A 23,649-nucleotide genomic window follows, 5' to 3' on the forward strand; every position below is an offset into this window, starting at 1 on the left:
CACTAATGTCACCATCAATTATCAACGGTGTACTCACTAATGGTGTAGTGTGTCACAGTCACTAATGTCACCATCAACTATCAATGGTGTACTCACTAATGGTGTAGGGTATCACAGCCACTAATGTCACCATCAATTATCAACGGTGTACTCACTAAAGGTGTAGGGTATCACAGCCACTAATGTCACCATCAATTATCAACGGTGTACTCACTAATGGTGTAGTGTGTCACAGTCACTAATGTCACCATCAACTATCAATGGTGTACTCACTAATGGTGTAGGGTATCACAGTCACTAGTGTCACCATCAATTATCAACGGTGTACTCACTAATGGTGTAGGGTATCACAGCCACTAATGTCACCATCAATTATCAATGGTGTACTCACTAATGGTGTAGTGTGTCACAGTCACTAGTGTCACCATCAACTATCAACGGTGTACTCACTAATGGTGTAGGGTATCACAGTCACTAATGTCACCATCAATCATCAACGGTGTACTCACTACCGGTACTACTAGATAGCTGCTTGTACTCAATTCTCTAGTTGATCAGCCCTACTTTCCCTTTGTCTCAAAAAGTGCCCACCTGTTTCTCATTAATATTTATTAGGCTTTAACCCCTTTTTATGTACTCTTTAGATTTATCCATACAATTTGTAAATGGCTGGACATTGAATAAGGCTAGATTAGATTTTGTTTTATTTTTAAATGTTAATATAACCATTCTACTGAATACATAGCAGGGAACAGCATTGGTGTTGCTAGATAGACAGGGAAACAGAGAATTACCCATTAGTGGTCCTAGATATTGGGAAACAGAAACAGGTTTACTGGTGCTTTATTTTAAACAGGGGAACAGGACAAGTTGTGCTAGATAGTGGGTAACAGGATAAGTGATGCTAAATAGCAGGGAACAGGATAAGGGTGCTAGAGAGCAGGGAACAGGATAAGTGGTGCTAAATAGCAGGGAACAGGATAAGTGATGCTAATTAGCAGGGAACCGGATAAGTGATGCTAAATAGCAGGGAACAGGATTAGTGGTGCTAAATAGCAGGGAACAGGATTAGTGTTGCTAAATAGCAGGGGGACAGGAGTAGTGGTAGCTAGATAACAGGGGAACAGGATTAGTGGTGCTTCATTTCAGAGGAAAATGATTAGTGGTGCTAAAGAGCAGGGGAACAGGATAAGTGGTAGCTAGATAACAGGGGAACAGGATTAGTGGTAGCTAGGTAACAGGGGAACAGGATTAGTGGTAGCTAGATAACAGAGGAACAGGATTAGTGGTGCTTCATTTAAGAGGAAAAGGATTAGTGGTGCTAAATAGCAGGGGAACAGGATTAGTGGTAGCTAGATAACAGGGGAACATGATTAGCGGTGTTAAATAGCAAGGGAACAGGATTAGTGGTGCTAAATAGCAGGGAACAGGATTAGTGGTAGCTAGATAACAGGGGAACAGGATTAGTGGTGCTTCGTATCAGGGGAAAAGGATTAGTGGTGCTTCATATCAGAGGAAAAGGATTAGTGGTGCTTCATATCAGAGGAAAAGGATAAGTGGTGCTAGATAGCAGGGGATCAGGATTAGTTGTGCTAGATAGCAGGGGAACAGGATTATTGGTGCAAGGTTGCAGGGAACAGGATTAGTGGTGCTAAATAGCAGGGAACAGGATTAGTGGTGCTAAATAGCAGGGGAACAGGATTAGTGGTGGCTAGATAACAGGGGAACAGGATTAGTGGTAGCTAGATAACAGGGGAACATGATTAGCGGTGTTAAATAGCAAGGGAACAGGATTAGTGGTGCTTAATAGCAGGGAACAGGATTAGTGTTGCTTAATAGCAGGGAACAGGATTAGTGGTGCTAAATAGCAGGGTAGCTAGATTAGTGGTAGCTAGATAACAGGGGGTTAGGATTAGTGGTAGCAAGATAACAGGGGAACAGGATTAGTGGTAGCTAGATAACAGGGGAACATGATTAGTGGTGCTTCATTTCAGAAGAAAAGGATTAGTGGTGCTAAATAGCAGGGGAACAGGATTAGTGGTAGCTAGATAACAGGGGAACAGGATTAGTGGTGCTTCATTTCAGAGGAAAAGTATTAGTGGTGCTAAATAGCAGGGGAACAGGATTAGTGGTAGCTAGATAACAGGGAAACAGGATTAGTGGTGCTTCATATCAGAGGAAAAGGGTTAGTAGTGCTTGATAGCAGGGGAACAGGATTAGTGGTAGCTAGATAACAGGGGAAGAGGATTAGTGGTAGCTAGATAACAGGGGAACAGGATTAGTGGTAGCTAGATAGCAGGGAACAGGATTAGTGGTACTTCATATCAGAGGAAAAGGATAAGTGGTGCTTCATATCAGAGGAAAAGGATAAGTGGTGCTTCAAATCAGAGGAAAAGGATAAGTGGTGCTAGATAGCAGGGGAACAGGATTAGTTGTGCTAGATAGCAGGGGAACAGGATTAGTGGTGCTAGATAGCAGGGGAACAGGATTAGTGGTGCTAAATAGCAGGGAACAGGATTAGACGTGCTATATAGCAGGGAACAGGATTAGTGGTGCTAAATAGCAGGGAACAGGATTAGTGGTGCTAAATAGCAGGGAAACAGGATTAGTGGTAGCTAGACAACAGGGGAACAGGATTAGTGGTGTTAAATAGCAAGGGAACAGGATAAGTGGTGCTAAATAGCAGGAAACAGGATTAGTGGTGCTAAATAGCAGGGAACAGGATTAGTGGTGCTTAATAGGAGGGGAACAGGATTAGTGGTAGCTAGATAACAGGGGAACAGGCTTAGTGGTGTTAAATAGCAAGGGAACAGGATTAGTGGTGCTAAATAGCAGGGAACAGGATTAGTGGTGCTAAATAGCAGGGAACAGGATTAGTGGTAGCTAGATAACAGGGGAACAGGATTAGTGGTAGCTAGATAACAGGGGAACAGGATTAGTGGTAGCTAGATAACAGGGGAACAGGATTAGTGGTAGCTAGATAACAGGGGAACAGGATTAGTGGTAGCTAGATAACAGGGGAACAGGATTAGTGGTAGCTAGATAACAGGGGAACAGGATTAGTGGTAGCTAGATAACAGGGGAACAGGATTAGTGGTAGCTAGATAACAGGGGATTAGGATTAGTGGTAGCTAGATAACAGGGAAACATGATTAGTGGTAGCTAGATAACAGGGGATTGGGATTAGTGGTGCTTCATAGCGGGTAACAGGATTAGCGGTGCTACATACAATGTAGCGAGTAACAGGATTAGTGGTGGCTATATTGTAGAGGAACAGGATTAGTGGACGCTGGATAGTTAAGGGAATATGATAAGTGTTGGGAAGTAAATGGGAGAAAATGTTAGAGGTTGGATTAACAGTTAACAAAAAGCAGGGAATAGGATAAGTTGTTGCTAGAATTTATTGGTGGGGGAAAGTTTATTAGTGGTGACAAGAAAGCAAGGATTAGTGGTGGCTAAAGCTAGGTCATAAATAGCAAGGAACAGCATTAAAGGTGGCTAGATTAACTGGGCTGTACTCTATGTAGTCAGATTTATAATCCCAATCTCTGATTATGACAAATATATTCAGAAGATGTTTCCTGATCTTTCTTCTTCATCTTCTTCCTCCAGTGATTACAATGATGTAAACAAAGCTCTTATAGCTATAGGAATAAATATCTAGTTGGCCAACTTAATCATCTCAAATGCTTGGATTTCTCAAAGAGTTTGATCTCTTTGATTTTGAGGTAACAACGGTTTATTGTGTTATACGATATTCATTATGTACAGAAATTTGATGATGTGTTTAAAAAATGTACATTGAGCATTTCACTCTGATTTAGAATCAAATTTTCCCTGTTTATAAAACAAAAAACTGTCTGTGGGTATAATTTTTGAAATTTATGATCAGCACTTTAGGCAGAAGTACTTTACTAAATACACAAGAATACATTGTACATTTATCCACTTATAGAATAGTTGCTTCATCAGGTGGAAGATGATGTACCGCGCATAGATCAAGTTGTCACTGATACTGATAATCATAAGTGTAGGATACTTGATCTAGACCATTACTCCCTTTATTGTGAAGGCAGGCAGCTGTTGCTATGGGTACAATATGTCTCTACCCCGGGCATAGTCAGGACACTGTCCTATCTAAGATCTGTGTTATCCTGGTTGATGAGTTTTGATAAGACATACCAGCTGTATTGTTATCATAGCATCGTCATTGTTACCTATATTTCAATAGCAGTGACAGTATTGATGATTGCCATTTCAAAAATGTGTCGAAAAATTACAGTTATTTTGTTCAAGAAACCTGTGATCAAAGGTATTGATCTGTTGCTATGACAACCAGTGAACTACAGTTTAATGGGGAAAATTCCCTAGGGTGACACTTTGGAATATCATTACATCTTATATCTGTGGTAAAAGATCCATTTGCTCCATTCTCAATAGCAAACTATTGGCAGCAGGGTAACAAATAATGTGATCACAAAAGATGAACTTGACAAGGGTAGCTTTTATCACGAATAATCACATAAAATATAAAGGGTTACTTATATGGTTTTTAGTGTTTAAGGGGATTTCAATGTTCTAAACAATATTTTTTTCTGTCCTCATATGACCTTGGCTGTTGCGAGGACGTTAAACCCCAAACAAACAAACAAATCCTTTATATTTGCTTTCAGTTTCGCCCAATGTTTAGCTGGCAGTGTTTTGGATTTCTGGGATGGAACACAATTCAATAAGGTCATACTGTGCTTTGAGAATTGTAACAATAATACCAGCATGTCCTCATCTGGTGGAGTTATATACGTTCCAATCATGTAAAAAGCATATCATTTCATTATGATATGGGTTGACCATGTGTTGTCGCGGGACGTCCAGCACTTGTGTCTGTTTATGTTTTATATTAACGGTTTCTGTGTTGGGAGAAATCTGCTGTGTCATATATCGCTCCGTAGCAGACAGAAATGATAAAAACATCTTAGTCACCGTAGCAGTAGCCATTTTACACACAACTGTATAGTGTTCATTTTGTATGTAACATTATCTCTACAACCCAATAAAATGGTAATAAATGTCAGTATGAATACAGTCGGTCAGATTATTGCTTCATAAATCCTTCAATAATGTTTCACTGTAGGTATTGTAAACAGCCTTTATCTAATAAATTCGTTGTTTTTTCTATTAAAATTTTGTTATTTTTTAGTTCAAGCAATTCAAAATTCAAACTAGAACTGTTATCTAATCTGAAGACTAATGCATACACTGCTACATGACCCCCATGTCTTAACATTTGCTATCCTGGGGGGGGGGGGGGGGGGGTCTGAGCAGTGGGGGCTTCTCCAACCCAAAAGATTCCATAAAAGATTTGCACCCCAACTCCACTCTGTAGAGAAGGACGCTTTGAGTAAAAATGTACATTGATATGATATGAGGTGTAACCCATATAGGAAGAAATTCAGACTCTTTGGTTTATTTAAATGTTATTTGAGAATATCCTAAAAAAAAACACATTTTGTTGTTTCTTTTTCTTTTAACTGGAAAACTAAGAAGCTGTGTTGGCTACAACTTTTGTTCTTTCTTGGTGATAAATGTAGCTTAATGGATGGTTTATGTGGTTAATAAGGACAAATTATCTGGTTTTCATAATCCAAGATGGCCACCATTACTTCTGATTGGCTGAAGCTTTCTGGGCTCTAACTTCTTTTCTGGTGGCCTTTTTTTTGTTCTCATTTGGTGGTAACTGGTATTTGTTGTATAAAGTACTGGTAGATGTGTCTTATAATAACAACTATTCATATTGATCACTGTGGCTTCTGTTTGGCCACAACGGAAGTTGTGTACAGTCAAGTCAATGGCAGGGACCTTCGACCTATAAGTTTATTGGTTTTCAAATTTTGATGGCAAATTTAATTAGAGAATTCAACTGGAACGGGAATGTTGCTCATTAAGTAAAATTATAGTTTTGTCAATAAGAAACCCACAAATTAAACAACTCAGGAATTGGTATTTTTTCAAATGAATATGAAAAACATTGTTCAAAAACAAAACAACATATTGTATGCCTTTCCCAATGATTTCACACTGTTATCTGACATCCAAAAATTTGTCCATAATTCAGATTTTTTAAAGTATTTTTATAGGCACTAGCTATAGCAATTTTACCCTTTCACCACTGTAGACCATAATGGACCCCTCCATATCAATGCATGGTAAAGTCTACTAAAGTTACATAGGGGTGAAAGGGTTAACTTGACATCTTCTGTAAGGACGGCAATTATTGCCCTTTGTGTGTTCCAAGTTTCCCTATTTTGTTTAAAAATCAACTGTATAGGACTAAGAATAAAGCTTTAAGTAAGAAAGTCGCAGGGGAGTGTTAGAAACCTCATATACTAGCCTGGTGTAATACTCACTTCACAATAACTAAATGATGTAACATTTTACAGTCAAGGGACGTCATGTTTCAGAATAGTTTTGAAAGGCATGTAAAACAGCCCTGTTATGTTAAGTTAAACTTTACCATCAGAGTTTTCAAATTTAGTTTCAGCCTTTGACTATAGTTTCCAGGGTTAGCCTTATTTGAAGACACCATGAGTGGAATTTCCCTGTCCAACATTTTACGTACAAAATAGTCTTGTATTTTTTTTTAAGAATTTTATACTGTAAGGGCTTTGAATTTTCGCTGGAAAGTAGACAACACATTGCCATTTGTCACCAAACTGACTTTGTGACCTGGAGAACTGATTGTTGACCTTTACTCTATGGATACTAATTAATTAGTTTTCATATCATCTGATATTTTGTTATGATGACAGGCCTTTTTTATCAGGAATTGACATACATTGCACACTATGTTTTTTTGTGAACCATGCATATTGTACACATGCTGTGTAATTCTGTGGCAAAAGTTACATAAAGTCAAGCCTGTATAAAAAAAAAAAAAAAAAACTCGGAAAGTAAACAAAAATGATCTTTTAACTCAGGTGGTCTCTTAATACAGGTTCATTTCACAATCAAATCAAATGTGTGGGAGACATTGAAGTGGTCACTTAACACAGGTGGTATCCAATCATTAGAGATGGTTGCTTGTATAAATTACACAAAAATGATTCTAGCATTATTTATGTTCGGGCAAAAAAGAATCTTGTGGGAAAAATAGGAATGGTAACTCAGAAATTTGGTGGTAGAGTGTTTTTATAGTGGATATTTTCATAACCAACTGCTTCAAAATTTACAATATTTTTATACAATTGTTTAAGGACATATTTAATTGTTAAGGACATATTTTTATACAATTGTTTAAGGACATATTTTTATACAGTTGTTTAAGGACCCTTTCTAGAGACCCGACACAGGTTGCCATCCATTGCTGGGATCAAACCTTCACTAAGCTACCAGCACTCGGGGTTTGCTGTCAAATGCTGTTCACCTCACGACCAACTGGGACTTATAATTGAAATTTATTTAGTGTATTCGTCTCTAAATAAACATTTTTTCTCCTGCAGGAAAAATGGTAAGAAGAAAAAGAGAGGTTCCCAAGACAATGTCATGAGTGATACTGCGTCAGTGGATAGCAAAGCCAGCAAAGGCAGCAGAGGAAGTCGGAACGGCACCAACAAACCCCCCATCATTCCAAATGAATCAACAGCATAAGCTGTGCCGTCTTGTGATCCTCCAACTCAAAGTGCTGTGATATATTTTTTTATGCATTTTATACTACCGGTACATATGTACAGAATGACTATAGGATTGTACATTGATACAGTCCAAAGCCAAAATTTGTGTTATATCTGGTTTAATTGTTTCCTTGAGAAAAGCAAATTTTTAAACATAATTTTGGTTGGTGAATTGATTAATTTCAATTCAAGTAGAGAAAGTAAATGTAGAAGGTTTGGAGCAGAATTTCCATTTCTAGCTTGCATAATCATGATTGCCTGATTCAAAGATTCACAAAGATTCGCGGTAGTGTTACTGACAGAGACCAGATGTAAATGAAGTGTTCTAGTTTATGCTAGATTGACTGATTTCTTGTTTCTGGTTATTTTGCTAGAAAAAAAATGTTTGCTTCAAAGTTTAAAAAATGTTGGAAGTTTTATATCGGCAGTAAAAGAAATGATGCTTCCATTATCACTATTTACAGTAGAATGGTGCTCACCAGAACAGACCAATAGGAAAAACATATCTATATTTGTACTGATGTTTTATCAAAAGATTCATAAATACGTCCATTATTCATCATATTTTTTTTCATCAAATACATATATATGCATCCGTCCAGCAAATAAACAGTTAGTGACTAATTTGCGGAGGTGCCAACCATTTTGTTGGTGCGGAGTGAATCCAGTTTTATAATTAAAGATCCACTCCCAGATTTCTATTTGTTTTACTCTGATTTTATATCATTTAATCAAGGTAATCACAAAAGTAGTAAACGACTATGTTTAACTGGTAAAACCATTTTTGGAAAAGATAGAAGTGAAGCAGTTTTTTGGACTTTCTTCATAGATCTTAGTGCCCAAAAAGTCTTATAAGGATCCCCGTTCCACTGCCCAAAACTATATTTAAGTGTTGGAAACTATATTTCCGGCATGCCTATATAAAGCTTTGATAAATCATTTCTGAAAAAAAAAAGTACCTTGCGTGACTTTTATGAGAAATTATAGATATGAAATAACAATATATAAATCAATAATAGTGTTCTGAGTGTAAACATTCAACAGGGCCAGAACGGGTTTCTAACCCCGGACTTGAGATTGTTATACATGTACTGTCTCTCTTATCGATTGAGCTAACTGGTCAACGGAAGTGGCTTGGCCAAACTGTGCTACATTTATATCCAAACGGACGTTAAGGGGAGGTTACTGTATAGGATAAAACACAGTGCAGTGGGACGGGGATCCTTAAGGAAGTTAAGGGGAGGTGAATGTTTATAGAGAAAACACAGTGCAGTGGGACGGGGATCCTTAAATCCCACCTAAGGAAGAACACAACTATTCCATTAACATCACACACCACATCACTTACACATTTACAAAGGTTGGCATCTCTGCATCGTTATTTTTTAATTATTCGTCCATATACTGGTTGTGAGATTGATATACAATGATGGCAAATTATTTAGAAAAATAATTTCAAATTTTTGCAAAAATATTTTTATCAAATGCAAACAATTATGACATATTCTTTCAAAATGTTTTTTGTGTGTAGAATCTCAGGCTCTAATCTGAACAGAACTAGTGATAGAAAAGCTTGAGCAGAACTAGTCATAGAAAAGCTTGAGCAGAACTAGTGATAGAAAAGCTTGAGCAGAACTAGTGATAGAAAAGCTGTGTTTAACTGTTATTGGTGTCAACAGTGTGATTAAGGTTTCATGTTTCAGTTACCTTCATTTCTGATCTTTTATATTTTTAATGTCTTAATTTATTTCTTATCTCCCTAACTATTGTTTGACTTCAAACCCAGCCTTATTTTCATGCAGTTGCGAGCTACTCTATAACAGGTGTCATGCTAACAGGATGATCGACTGACAGTTGGCTTAAGTAATGAGCAAAATAAAATTTAAACACTTTGTAAGAAAAAATGAACACCTTTATTAGATGAAATGCAGTTTTGTTTTCTCATCTTCAATTTCATACCAGATGACCTTTAGGCTTATGTATGATATGCAAGACTTATTACCTACTCAGCAGTAGACATATCAAATATACATTGCCCTCGATCTTGCTATAGTGTCGCCAAGTAATTATTACGTTGTACGAAAAAAATTCAGACAGGACTGTTGACGCCATATTTGCCTTATATTAGCATTCTGCTACACATTATTTCATGGTTGAACAGTTCATCTGTTATTTTCAACACCCTCAATCCAAAGCTTCCTCCGAAAACTCCATAAATTGACAATATTCAATAAAACATCAAAAGATAAGTCTGTTCTGGTCTTATGCTTCCAGAATTAAACACATGAATTATGAGTGAGTTTACGAAGTGAATGTACCGTGGAAAGCTAGCGTGGCAAGTCCCCGTCAAATAAAATAACGTCTGAAGTTGGAAGTTGACAATACATGCTGCATGCATTATTTAGGCCATATTTAGGTTGAATCAAGGAAGCATGCAGTCAATTATCTGGCAAACATAAACTGAGGTAGCCGGAGTTTTATTGGTACGATCTTCCATTAGTAGAATGGATTTGTACAGTGACAATACCAAACAACAATAAATTATACGGTAAACACAACTGTGTGTCTTTGAATTGTCAGTGAACTGTTTCGCGAGATGTGCTACACATAATTTAATTTTAATTAACGTGATCACTGTATCCGTTATGTATTTGTATTTTTTCATTTAAATGGTCTTTGCTTGGTCATCGCTGACGGGCTAAACAGACATTAACATTTCATTATCACTATTGTGCCCATCACACCGTACACATTTAAACCTTTTTGTCCAAGCATAATCACTGAGAAAATTATTTACGATTATTTTTCATAGCATGATCTCATTAATTTTTCTATATCTCATTTAGTGCCATAATATACACTCCTACGAGGTTCTGTGATCTGTTGTCTGTCACTCGAATTTGTACTTTTCTCAAATATTTAATCCCATGTTAATGTGCCAGGGGAGTCACTTAGAAATGAAACTTACACCAGGGCTATAGCTTCAAACTCCTTTAAAATAACGAATATTGTTTCGTGTTATTTCTCCTGATGTGAATTCAAATCCTTCGTATAAAAGTAAATTAAAATTTATAATTTCAAGTTTCTTTGAACATTTTACAAATAATCTAATGTACCAGCAGATTGTATGAACTTGTTGTACCAATATTTTTTTTATAAGGAATGTGTTTAAAGGCCGAGCATTTTTTCAGAAACAGTTTTATGGGTATTGGTCACCTGCAAACCACTTTATTGAGATTAGTTTTATCATAAAAATTACATAGGGTAGTTACTTGTTGGCCTTGTTCTGATTAATTAGAATGTTTTCCTTGAAAAAAATGAGATTCCTTATCTAGTTAACCAGCTATCTATGCTAATGTTGAGGACTTCAAATGGATGTCGTTCACATTCACTCCATATTTGGTATCAGTCAGCCAATACTCTCAGGTGCATATGCATTTCAGCCGTAGATAAGATCTGTACCCGTATGAATCTCGTAACATTAGCTATTTGTCTGTTCCAAGTGACAAACTCGGACCATTAAGTCAGATCCACCAGGTACTGTTTGTTGACATGTATGCCAGAGATTTTGAGCCGAGTTCCTATATTCCTACCAGATTAGCCTTCAGTAAATATTTGTACATACAGCCATGAAATGCATTCTGTAAATGAAAATATTATAATGTAGGCCTTAATATAACTACCCTGCCCACCCCTTACAACTCCTGTGGTACAGCCTTTATCAATGGATAGCAGGGTCCACTCTGGTTGTACGGGTAGGGAGGGATTAATAGAAGTGTGGAGAAGACTACATTAATAACAGTGGCTGTCCAGTGGATTGCATTTCCTGCGATAAGTTGACACGAGATAAAATGACAAGCTTATTGGCATCACTATCAATGGGGGTTTTCCAGGCAGGATACGGAGTATTTGTATTGTTACATTATGTGGTTAGGACGTAAACCATCAATTATTCATTGTGTGCGATTCGGGCAGTATCGGGTTATAACAATTTGATGACAGGGATGCCGGTCACTATCTACTGTCATAGGGTTACTCTACCAGCACTCAATTAATTTTTCATTCAAACAGAGAGACACATTTCAACATGTTGTGGATTTTTCAATCATATTTGAAATTGATACCATTTTTTATATTTGATTAGAATTTCTATAGTATCAGATAAGAATATATGTATTTATTTTGTTATCAATCGTTAGTTCCAAAGAGAATATCTGATTATCTGATGATATTTTGACGTAAAGAATACATAATGATACCGGATTACAAAACGAATTCATGAACCTTTTCTGTGACCATGTTTAAAGTTCTCTTTCTACTGGCTCAGCTCATCTAAACAGGTCATTTCCAGTGTCTCCACTGCGGGTCGAACCTTTTTTTTTACCAGCTTGACATTCACTGGCATGGTCTCTATAGAACGACGTTGTATACAACCGAGATTGCTATAGCCCATCGTCATTTTTATCAACCTATCGATGAAACAAGATACTAATGTATTGTTCTACAATACCATTTGAATGGTTTGAATTGACACAGTGACTGATGTTTATGTAATTTGTACTGTCTGGGTGTTGATGCTATCCTGCACCGATGGCCTTTGTTGAAAGACATGCAGCATCTACTAGTGATCTTGTTACCTAAACATTGTAAGGTTGATTTTATTTGAAACTTATGGATATAAGTGTTGTTTGTACACAGAGACTCGGGTAGACTTACTAAACATTGACCCCTGGTGTAAGGGTCATTCCACCTTCGAGGGTTTCATCATGGGTTGAACCACTTTGAGTTTGTAGGGGTCAACTGAGATGACTAGGCAATGGGCCTGTTTAGGTAATGTAAATTGATATGCCCAGAGTAACTGGAGAATAGAGGGATGACTGGTCATTCTCAGAGACTGTATCTGACTAGTCACGTGACTGGTCAGTCATCCAAATTAGGTAATGGTAATTTGATATGCCCAACGGAAGGAAGGGTTATTAGGTACAGTGCTGGTCATTCTTAGGAACAGCAGCAGAGTGTTAAGACGTATAATATTTGATGAACCGCCGCCGTCCCCGCCACACTTCCTTCTCAGATGGTGCCTGGGTCTATCTCACGCTTTAGCGCCCTGTACTCAGGGCGATGTTCTGTCCCAACTTCAAAAATTGGCACTAGTCCAAGTGAGAAAACACTGCCAGTTGGTCAAGCATTGGAAATCATACCACCCCCTTCCACTGGGAGTTAGGGTTGGGTAGCTCGCTTCCAACATTCCTGGACTGAAATTCGGAACATGTTTATATTCTTGTGCTAAGGCATCTACATGAGGTTTTTACTTCATTGTGATGCATATTTTACATAACATTACGTAATACCCCCAAGATATAAATATATAATATACTCCTTTCATACGTCATACATGCTCATACACCGTCCCACCAAGCTGTCACACAGCCAGGACGGCACCGTCCAACCAAGCTGTCACACAGCCAGGACAGCATGTTATGAAAGTGAGTTTTTAGTCTTCCTATTACTTCCCTTCATACATGCTCATACGCTAAGGATCCGTCCCACCAAGCTGTGGAGCTAGCAGGACAGCATGTATGAAGGTGAATAAATTAGTCATATGAAGTAAACGTGTCACAAGCTATCTCGCGCGCAACGAGGCGTCATTGAGGACACGCGCCCCTCAAATGACTTGTAGGTGACACGTCGACTATATGACACAGCTGAGATAGCCCCTTAACCCAAATATAGGTAGGATAAATCATAGTATAATGAAAATAAATATCTAGAAACATATACATTGCTTTGAGTCTTTTGTGTATAAATTAATACTTATGGATATAAGTGTTGTTTGTACACAGAGACTCGGGTAGACTTACTAAACATTGACCCCTGGTGTAAGGGTCATTCCACCTTCGAGGGTTTCATCATGGGTTGAACCACTTTGAGTTTGTAGGGGTCAACTGAGATGACTAGGCAATGGGCCTGTTTAGGTAATGTAAATTGATATGCCCAGAGTAACTGGAGAATAGAGGGATGACTGGTCATTCTCAGAGACTGTATCTGACTAGTCACGTGACTGGTCAGTCATCCAAATTAGGTAATGGTAATTTGATATGCCCAACGGAAGGAAGGGTTATTAGGTACAGTGCTGGTCATTCTTAGGAACAGCAGCAGAGTGTTAAGACGTATAATATTTGATGCTCATCTCAGAAGCATTATTGGATTTTACTCACAGAAAGTTTTCTTGTAAAACTTCCTATCGTGAATTTTATACACTGAAGTTATAGTTCCAGCCCCGACAACCGCCGAAGAAGAAAGATTGAAAGTTGGTAAAATATTGACTGAGCGGTGTATAACTGTTATATCGTTGTACAACCAGTTTTACAATTGTGACATTCTACTTCTGTATTTTTAGTGTTAATATTCTTAAGTGATATTTAAACAATGGCAGAACGTAGAAGCAGATCGCGTACGAGGAGGACGACGTTGGATCTTGAAAATCCGTCTAATTGGACGGTTAATCAATTACGGGAAAAATTGCAGGGGCTCGGAATTTGGACGCCGACTACATTAAGTAGAACTTTTCTGATACAAATGTATCGAGAAAATAAAGCCCTCAACCAAAACACGACGGTGACTTTTAATACGCCAAATGAAATACGATCACGTCCAAGCACCGACATGCCTACTGCTTTGTGTAGGGAAGTGCCGGAAACGGCTGATGCGCAGACTGCTGCGCAGTCAGACACAAACGCAAGCGTGCACCTGCCGACGACAACAACAATGGCGGCGCCCATGACACTGATGATGGAGTGCATCAACGAATTGAAAAACACTGTAAATCGGCTTGTGGAAACCAATTCTGGTCAACGCAGACTGCAAGCTTCATCAACACCGTCGCCAGCGCCAACATCGTATACTTTATACACAGCGATTGAGGCGGAGAAAAGCAGGGACATCGACAGCACTCCACGAGGTATGTTCACTGAAGGGGGTGTGTCCCCGGAGAATCTGCCCATGTTAGATCTGGTGTCGGCCCCTCTTAGAAAACAAATAATTGAGGGAAGGGACATAAACCTAGCTTCGTTGCTTATCCCCGAATACGAGGTCAGCCAGTGTCGAACCATTTTAACAGATGGTCTGAGTCTTAATCTCAGAGCGCCTCAAGACCCCCGCCTGTCCCGACAGCTCGGCATCAGTGAGTTTATCACAGCTTTCGGGAAGTATAAGAGAATACTCAGCGCAGAGTTCCCCTACAAACGAGACCAACTGGATAAATACGAGGCTATAATCATAGAACTCCATAACATGTTTGGGGATAAATTCTATGAATACCATAGGATCTTTGCGGCTAGGAGCTGGGAAGCTTTGAGGGAGCACAACATTCGAGTGAACTGGGCGATCCGAGACAAGGAGCTGATCAATCGCATCATGGCAGGGACAAAAACAAACACATGTGATTACTGTGGATCAATCACACATACATCTAGGTTTTTGTAACGCCCAAGATTTAACAGGAAAACGACTGCAACAGTCACAGCCACAAGGGTTTGGTTTACAAGGGCAGGAAGGAGAGGAGAAAAGGAAAGGGTACAAAACAGGAACAGATAAGTATGGGAGAACTAGGACAGCAAGCAAAGGAAAGGAACACTGCAATAATTTCAATGCTGGGAAGTGCCACAGAAACAGATGTCCGTTCCTCCACCAGTGCAGCACCTGTGACAGTGACACACACCCGGCCTACCTGTGTCAAGTAAAACAACATGACCAAGGGAAATACAGGGACGACATCAAGGACAGAAAACAGTGACTATCTCAAAAAGATATAGAATGGAAAGCAACAACCCCTGTGGATGTTTCGGCTTTAAGACAAGAATTAAGTAATCATCCAAACCAGACTTTTGTAGAGTATTTGTGTGTAGGGTTAGAGGAAGGTTTTGATACTATGATAGAGTTAGATGGGATTCTACCAAACAAGGTATGTAAAAACTTAAAGTCAGCGCTGGTCGAACCAGACATAGTGTCAGAATTGATAGAAAAAGAAATCAACAAAGGGTTTTTATTAGGGCCGTTCAAAGAACCTCCATTCAGTCATTTTAGGGTGAGCCCTATTGGTATAGCAACAGGAAAATATTCTAATAAGAAACGGTTAGTTATAGATTTATCAGCCCCTCATGAAGATAGTTCTAATCCCAGTGTTAATGAGTTAATTGACAAAGATCAGTGCTCACTTTCATATGTGAAGATAGAAGATGCAACTAAGTTGATTCAGACTATTGGACCTGGAGCGGTAATGTGTAAAACAGACATATCAGATGCTTTTAAGTTGCTACCAATCCATCCATCACAGTGGCACTTGTTTTGCATTAAATGGGAGGACTCATATTACTTTTACAAAAGATTAGTTTTTGGATGTAGATCAAGTCCTAGGATTTTTGATAACTTATCCATAGCTGTGTGTTGGATAGCGATACATAATTACAATATTGGAAATATTCTCCATTTATTAGATGACTTCATTACTATAAATGAAACTTCAATAGACGGCTACCAGACAATGGAAACACTTAAAGGAATTTTTCAGAAGCTTCACATTCCTATGGCCTTGCACAAAACCGAGGGACCGGCATGTGTCATTGAGTATTTAGGCATTACTTTAGATTCCTGTGCTATGGAAGCAAGACTACCACAAAACAAACTAGACAGAATGATCGAAATGATCAAATTTTATCAGAACCGGAAATCAGTCACCAAACAAGAAGTGTTACAACTTCTAGGACATTTCAATTTTGGATCGAAAGTCATACCAGCAGGAAGAAGTTTTGTCTCCTATTTAATCGCTCTCTCTACGAAAGTGTCATCACTACGTCATTATGTGAAGTTGAATAAGGAGTGCAGAGAGGATTTAAGTATGTGGCTCCATCTTTTAACAGATTGGAATGGGATAGCATTGTTCAGGGACCCATGGCTGACACAAGCGGAGGATTTGGAGTTATTCACCGATGCATCATCAACATTAGGATATGGAGGTTTTTATCAAGGAAAATGGTTTGCTGCGCCATGGCCAGATGTGCTAAAATTAGAACAGGAGCATTCAAGCAGAAGCAAAAGAAAGACAACCACAGGATCAGACAGTATTTCTATGGCTTATAGGGAGTTATATCCAATTGTCGTAGCCAGCATTCTCTGGGGAAATTTATGGGAAAGAAAACGCATACTTATGTGGTGTGACAATGCAGCAACAGTGGAAATTATAAATAAGGGCAGGTCTAAGGTAACAAACATTATGCCCTTAATGAGGAGGCTAACTGTGTGCTCTATTCATTATAATTTCACCATTTATGCAGAACATATCCCAGGCAAATGTAACTCTATCGCCGATGCCTTATCTCGATTCCAGATAGACAGATTCCGGAAACTAGCACCAGGAGCAGATCGGGTGCCCCACACGGTACCCAAGTTCAAGGAGGTCATCTGGAACTCGACACCATAGTGCAGGGGCTCCTGGAGAAGTCTATTGCACCTAGAACCAAGATCGTTTATGAAACTGGTTTCAGGAAGTATGTACAATTCTTATTACTGCACGGCTTCATATCAATGGTTATGGAAGGAGTAGCACCACCAGTAACAGAGGATTTATTGGTGCTGTTTGTGGCCTATTGCGCATCAAAACTCAAGCTTTCTTTTCCTACAGTGAAATTATATTTGTGTGGGATTCGACACTCATGTCTGAGATACAGTGATAGACCACTTGTCAACATTAGTGCAATTAGTTCTCCACGTTTAAATGCTGTTCTAAATGGTTTAAAACGTCAGTCTTCCACGCAAGCTAAGCCCCGATTACCGATCACAGGAACGATATTAGCTAACATTTGTAGAACCTTAAGGTTAGGTGTTTTTAGTAAATTCACAGATCTCATGATGGAAACTGCTTGTACAGTGGCATTCTTCGGTTTTCTTAGGTGTGGAGAATTCACGTGTAGATCAACATTTGAGTCAGGTGTTAATTTATCTGTGATAGATGTGTGTATCGAATCGGATTATTTCATATTAACTCTAAAGTCGTCTAAAACAGATCCGTTTAAGAAAGGAGTGGCTATATCTTTGTTTAAAAACTATACAGACACATGTCCATATACAGTAGTGTGTAAATATTTAATGGAACGACAAAAACTGGGATGCCAAACAGAATCATTGTTTGTAACAGATTATAAAACACCATTAACCAGAAATGTGTTTATTGAGCATCTGAAACATGTTCTTAGACTGGCCGGTCTAAATCCAGATTTGTATAACGGTCACAGTCTACGATCAGGAGCAGCAACTTCAGCAGCAACAGGACAAGTAGAGGATCACTTGATTAAAACTTTGGGACGCTGGTCGTCTGATACTTATTGTCGATATATCAAGACACCAAAATCAGTATTGAAGGAAGCACAAAAATCTATGTGTTTCAACTGAAGCTATCTAGATCACATATAAAGAACATTACAGACTACAGTTTACAAATTGATAGTTGTTTTTGTGGACATATCAGGAATGGTTTTGTGTTGAATCATATATTGTTGTACTGTAAATTTAAAATATGTGTTATAAGCACATTTATCAGAATATTATGCAACATCTGAGAAGGAATTCAGTGGGACTATTTACATTCACTAACCTATATTTCTTGGGGGCACTCAGCTGGAAACATTATTAAGAACAAACAAAAAATGGGGTCAAATAATGTATCACAGCTTCATTTGGGTTTTTACTTCATTGTGATGCATATTTTTACATAACATTACGTAATACCCCCAAGATATAAATATATAATATACTCCTTTCATACGTCATACATGCTCATACACCGTCCCACCAAGCTGTCACACAGCCAGGACGGCACCGTCCAACCAAGCTGTCACACAGCCAGGACAGCATGTTATGAAAGTGAGTTTTTAGTCTTCCTATTACTTCCCTTCATACATGCTCATACGCTAAGGATCCGTCCCACCAAGCTGTGGAGCTAGCAGGACAGCATGTATGAAGGTGAATAAATTAGTCATATGAAGTAAACGTGTCACAAGCTATCTCGCGCGCAACGAGGCGTCATTGAGGACACGCGCCCCTCAAATGACTTGTAGGTGACACGTCGACTATATGACACAGCTGAGATAGCCCCTTAACCCAAATATAGGTAGGATAAATCATAGTATAATGAAAATAAATATCTAGAAACATATACATTGCTTTGAGTCTTTTGTGTATAAACTGATTTTTTCGCTTGTCTACTCATATATTTTATTATTCGAAGAAGACATATTTAAAAAAAAAAGCACCACGTTTATGAACTGAATGACAATATCTCTAATGAAGTTTGATGTGTGTTGCACTCGCTGGTGAAACATTATTCATTTATCAGATATTTGCCAATTATAAATCCTTCGCGTTTAGTTGACCATGCATGGATGGGTTTAAAGTCATGCTACAGTAAACTATATGTGTTGATTTCCCCAGTTGTTTAATTTAGAGTTGTGCCTCTATAAAATATTCAGTGTTGACCGGAAACGGTTGTTACTGATCAGGGCACACCTGTTGATTCTACCTGTCACGATCTATACCTGTCAGGTGAGGGGTGGGCACTGCCCACCTGTCGAACATCATGGGTCATTCAACCTGAACAAAATTAATAATATCTTAATAGTCATTGATATTATTGAAGACATATAAATATTTAAATGGCGTCATTGTGTTTAGGACGATAGAGATGAATTTGACAAGAAAATGATTGTGCAAGTGTGAGATTCTATCATTTAAAATACTGTTTTAACAATGATAGGTCATCATAATATATAAGTAATTAAAACAAAATCCCTCTAAAAATTAGCTATGCACCAGTGTCACCAAATAATTTGTAATCAGCTAAAGTTGAGTTGAAAAGTAGCTCCATATTTAGCTTATACTATCTATGAACAAGTTAAGTTTGGGACAAGCTAAGTTAACCTAAAATGTGTTGTTAATAGTGTTGGCCATGAAGGACTATATACACTGGACCCTTGCTTCTATAGAGTACTGAGGACTGATTCATTGGGCCTGTAGGACCTTGTAGACTATTTCTTTGGCCTCACAGAACACTGACGACTGATTCGTTGGGCCTGTAGGACACTGAAGACTGGTCCCTTGGCCCTTTAAGACTGGTCATTTGGCTCTGTAGGACATTGTAGACAGGTCCTTTGGCTCTGAAGGACACTGTGGACTGGTCTCTTAGCCCTACGTGACATTGTAGACTATAGTCACTTAGCCCTACGTGACACTGTAGACTATAGTCACTTAGCCCTACGTGACACTGTGGACTGGTCCCTTAGTCATATGGGACACTGTGGACTGGTTCCTTAGCCCTACGTGACACTGTGGACTGGTCCCTTAGCCCTACGTGACACTGTGGACTGGTCCCTTAGCCTTACGTGACACTGTGGACTGGTTCCTTAGCCCTACGTGACACTGTGGACTGGTCCCTTAGTCATATGGGACACTGTGGACTGGTTCCTTAGCCCTACGTGACACTGTGGACTGGTCCCTTAGTCAAATGGGACACTGTGGACTGGTCCCTTAGTCATGTGGGACACTGTGGACTGGTCTCTTAGCCCTACATGACACTGTAGAATGATCAATACATCCATGAAATCACGAACATTAATGTGTGTTATTATTGTTTTCATACTGTATTGTATATGATATAAAAATAATATTTTAATTGATCAATGATATTGCCAAGTTTACCAAATCTGTTATCCTGAAGAGTCAGAAATCTACTGTAAATGTTACTTCATTTTATGTTCATGTGTTCATGTGTTTATGTGTTTTATGTTAATACATCTAATTTATTGATGATCATTACCATTACCATTAGATATTTTTCAGCATTAAGTTTCATATTTAAGTTGTATACCTCACTTTACAAAGCGACCATTTGTACATACTCATTTGTATATTGTATTTAAATAACCTTTGTATATTAGTTACCCTGTATAGTAGTTACCCTGTAAAGTAGTTACCCTGTATAGTAGTTACCCTGTATATTAGTTACCCTGTATAGTAGTTACCCTGTAAAGTAGTTACCCTGTATAGTAGTTACCCTGTATATTAGTTACCCTTTATAGTAGTTACCCTGTATATTACTTATTGCCCTGTAAATAGTTGTTACCTTATAGGCCATTGGAAGCTTAGTGCTAATGTTGTACAAGAGTCCAAATGAAATTGCAACGATAGATTTGTAATGATTTTCAATAAAATGATATTCAAATTAAGTTTGAAGGTTTTTTTTTTTTTGTCATTCCATGAACCCAGTTGGAGTGAATTAGACAGGTTCAAATTCACTTATGTGAGTGAGGCAGACAAGTTCAAATTCCACACCTGTAAGTGACGAAGGCTAGTGAAAACGTCCACATAATTATGTGAGTGAGACAGCTATAATTTCACAGACAATTCCATGATCACTATATATTAGAACAATTGCTACATGAAAATTCACACTAAAGAGGAGCTGATTGACTTGACTGAATTATTCATAATTAAGCAGCACTGGTGATGCCTTTACAGTATTTTCCATGTCCAATAATTATTCCAGCTAGTTCTGTAACAATGGAAATACAGCCTAAAGGCCTACCTGAATCAGTTAGGATATCACATGATATCACAGGAGTCGGTTTAACCTGTCATAGAGTCCAAACTATCAGAATTTTAAGCAGTACTTTGAATTTGACAACACAAAGACGCAGAGAATCTATTTATGATTATGTATTTCAGTAATAAGAGAGAGTTGTGTAATCTAGGAGTGTAAAGCCTTACTGTGGTACCCCAACACTTGTGATTAATGGCCTGAGTGTAATTATCGTTCTGTACACATGAAAGCCTGCATTGTAACGAACCATATCACTATAGTTTGAATATTGATAAATTAATTTCCCATGCATATCAATAAGTGTTGCTTTATAAATTATATATGGTGTGGATTTAATACTCTATCAACAATGAACATCCATGATGAGGTTGATTTTACAATAGTTCCCAATGCTTTTTTATTATTGCTGTTTGAAACATAAAAGAATAATTCATGTTCGGTACCTAATGAGATTGCTCGACCTGAAATTCTGACGGGCAGATTATCATATGTACCATATATGGTAGTGATGTTAGCAACAACTATTCTTTCACAGATACACTTTTCCAACACTGTACATACCGTTTACATTTCTTGTCAAAGAGTGTCTCTAATCAGATGAAAATTAATTTCCACAATTTATACTTTATAAAGTCCAGATAACTCTTTATTATATGTAGGAATAGCTTTCCTCTGTATTGAAGACCACTTAATCCTTCCCTCCGCATACCGTGGTTTACTGTGTATAGAGGTCCACTACCACCTCCCCCTCCACTGACTGGTTTACAGTATGTAGAGTACCACTACCAACTTCCCCTCCACAGGCTGTGGTTTCCTGTGTATAGAGGACCACTACCACATCCCCCTCCACAGACTATGGTTTACTGTATGTAGAGTACCACTACCAACTTCCCTTCCACAGGCCGTGGTTTCCTGTGTATAGAGGACCACTACCACATCCCCCTCCACTGACCATGGTTTCCTGTGTACAGAGGACCACTACCACATCCCCCTCCACTGACCATGGTTTCCTGTGTATAGAGTACCACTACCACATCCCTATCCACTGACCATGGTTTCCTTTGTATAGAGGACCACTACCACATCCCTATCCACAGACCATGTTTTCCTGTGTATAGAGGACCACTACCACATCCCCCTCCACAGACTATGGTTTCCTGTGTATAGAGGACCACAACCACACACCCCTCAAGAGACCATGGTTTCCAGTGTATAGAGGACGACTAGCACCTCCCCCTCCACATACTATGGTTTCCTGTGTAGAGAGGACCACTACCACCTCCCCCTCCACAGACTGTGGTTTCCCTGTGTATAGAGGACCACTACCACATCCCCCTCCACAGACTATTGTTTTCCTGTGTAGAGAGGACCACAACCACCTCCCCCTCCACAGACTGTGGTTTCCCTGTGTATAGAGGACCACTACCACATCCCCCTCCACAGACTATTGATTCCTGTGTATAGATGACCACAACCACACACCCCTCCACAGACCATGTTTTCCTGTGTATAGAGGACCACTACCCCCTCCCCCTCCACAGACTATTGTTTCCGGTGTATAAGGGACCACTAACACCTCCCCCTCCACAGACCATGATTTCCAGTGTATAGGGGACCACTACCACCTCCCCCTCCACAGACCTTGGTTTCCTGTGTATAGAGGACCACTTCCACCTCCCCCTCCACAAACTATTGTTTCCGGTGTATAGGGGACCACTAACACCTCCCCCTCCACAGACCATGGTTTTCAGTTTATAGGGGATCACTACCACCTCCCCCTCCACAGACTATGGTTTCCTGTGTATAGGGGACCACTAACACCTCCCCCTCCACAGACCATGGTTTCCTGTGTATAGGGGACCATTACCACATCCCCCTCAACAGACTATGGTTTACAGTGTATAGAGGACCACTACCACCTCCCCCTCCACGGTCTCCAAGAAAGCTGGGTCCACGTCCCGAGGCTGGGTACATTGGTGCTCAGTGCGTATGCGATCATTTCGGGGGTGTGATTATCACGCGCTGGGCATCAACGTAGCAGAAGGCTTTCACAGTAGCTCCAATTTGAGCCAACCTGTTTGCCGTGGGTTGCGTCTCGTATTCCTGGGGGAAGAAGATCCTGGTGGTTGAGCAGGGGTCGGAATCACTGATGAACTCTGGATTGGAGGGAGACATGATCCGACTTTCTGCAACATACTACTTTGGCTTCGGACTCTGGGTAGTCGAGAGGTGGTGTGGGCCCTCTATCACCAATCGGCTGGTCACGCCGAGCCCTTGGTTTACATACTTCCATGAAGGCGGTGGCTTAGGGTCAATCGCGAGAGTATGCTCTTC

At 39.2% G+C, this 23,649-nt stretch overlaps 2 protein-coding genes across 6 annotated transcripts in view; both read left to right on the plus strand.

Annotated features, from left to right (window-relative positions):
* The window catches only part of LOC110452521 (jouberin-like), a 52,961-nt gene extending 44,106 nt beyond the window's left edge, over positions 1-8,855 (plus strand). For all 4 annotated transcript variants that reach the window (XM_021501103.1, XM_021501104.1, XM_021501106.1 and 1 more), the window contains one exon: positions 7,497-8,855. In XM_021501103.1, the coding sequence (XP_021356778.1) occupies positions 7,497-7,644 (148 nt within the window). In that variant the 3' untranslated portion in view covers positions 7,645-8,855. The remainder of the gene's footprint in view (positions 1-7,496) is intronic.
* Positions 8,856-8,888: 33 nt separating this feature from the next.
* LOC110452522 lies at positions 8,889-18,876 on the plus strand. 2 transcript variants are annotated; one of them, XM_021501108.1, is made up of 2 exons: positions 8,889-14,628; positions 17,053-18,876. In XM_021501108.1, exons 1-2 carry the CDS (start codon positions 14,097-14,099, stop codon positions 18,111-18,113), a joined length of 1,593 nt encoding a protein of 530 aa, XP_021356783.1. In that variant the 5' UTR covers positions 8,889-14,096; the 3' UTR covers positions 18,114-18,876. The 2 variants fall into 2 exon arrangements, with proteins under 2 accessions (XP_021356783.1, XP_021356784.1); XM_021501109.1 differs by having other exon boundaries at positions 8,889-17,144.
* Positions 18,877-23,649: the final 4,773 nt, after the last annotated feature.

This window comes from Mizuhopecten yessoensis, unplaced genomic scaffold, assembly GCF_002113885.1.
Source record: "Mizuhopecten yessoensis strain PY_sf001 unplaced genomic scaffold, ASM211388v2 scaffold6719, whole genome shotgun sequence".
In the NCBI taxonomy this organism is placed as follows: domain Eukaryota; kingdom Metazoa; phylum Mollusca; class Bivalvia; order Pectinida; family Pectinidae; genus Mizuhopecten; species Mizuhopecten yessoensis.

Excerpts from the sequence above, each read along its gene's own strand:
- LOC110452522 (XM_021501108.1), top strand. The coding sequence starts at position 14,097 with ATGGCAGAACGTAGAAGCAGATCGCGTACGAGGAGGACGACGTTGGAT. Across the intron at positions 14,629-17,052 it reads CATCGACAGCACTCCACGAG|ATAGACAGATTCCGGAAACT; the intron begins GTATGTTCACTG and ends TCTCGATTCCAG.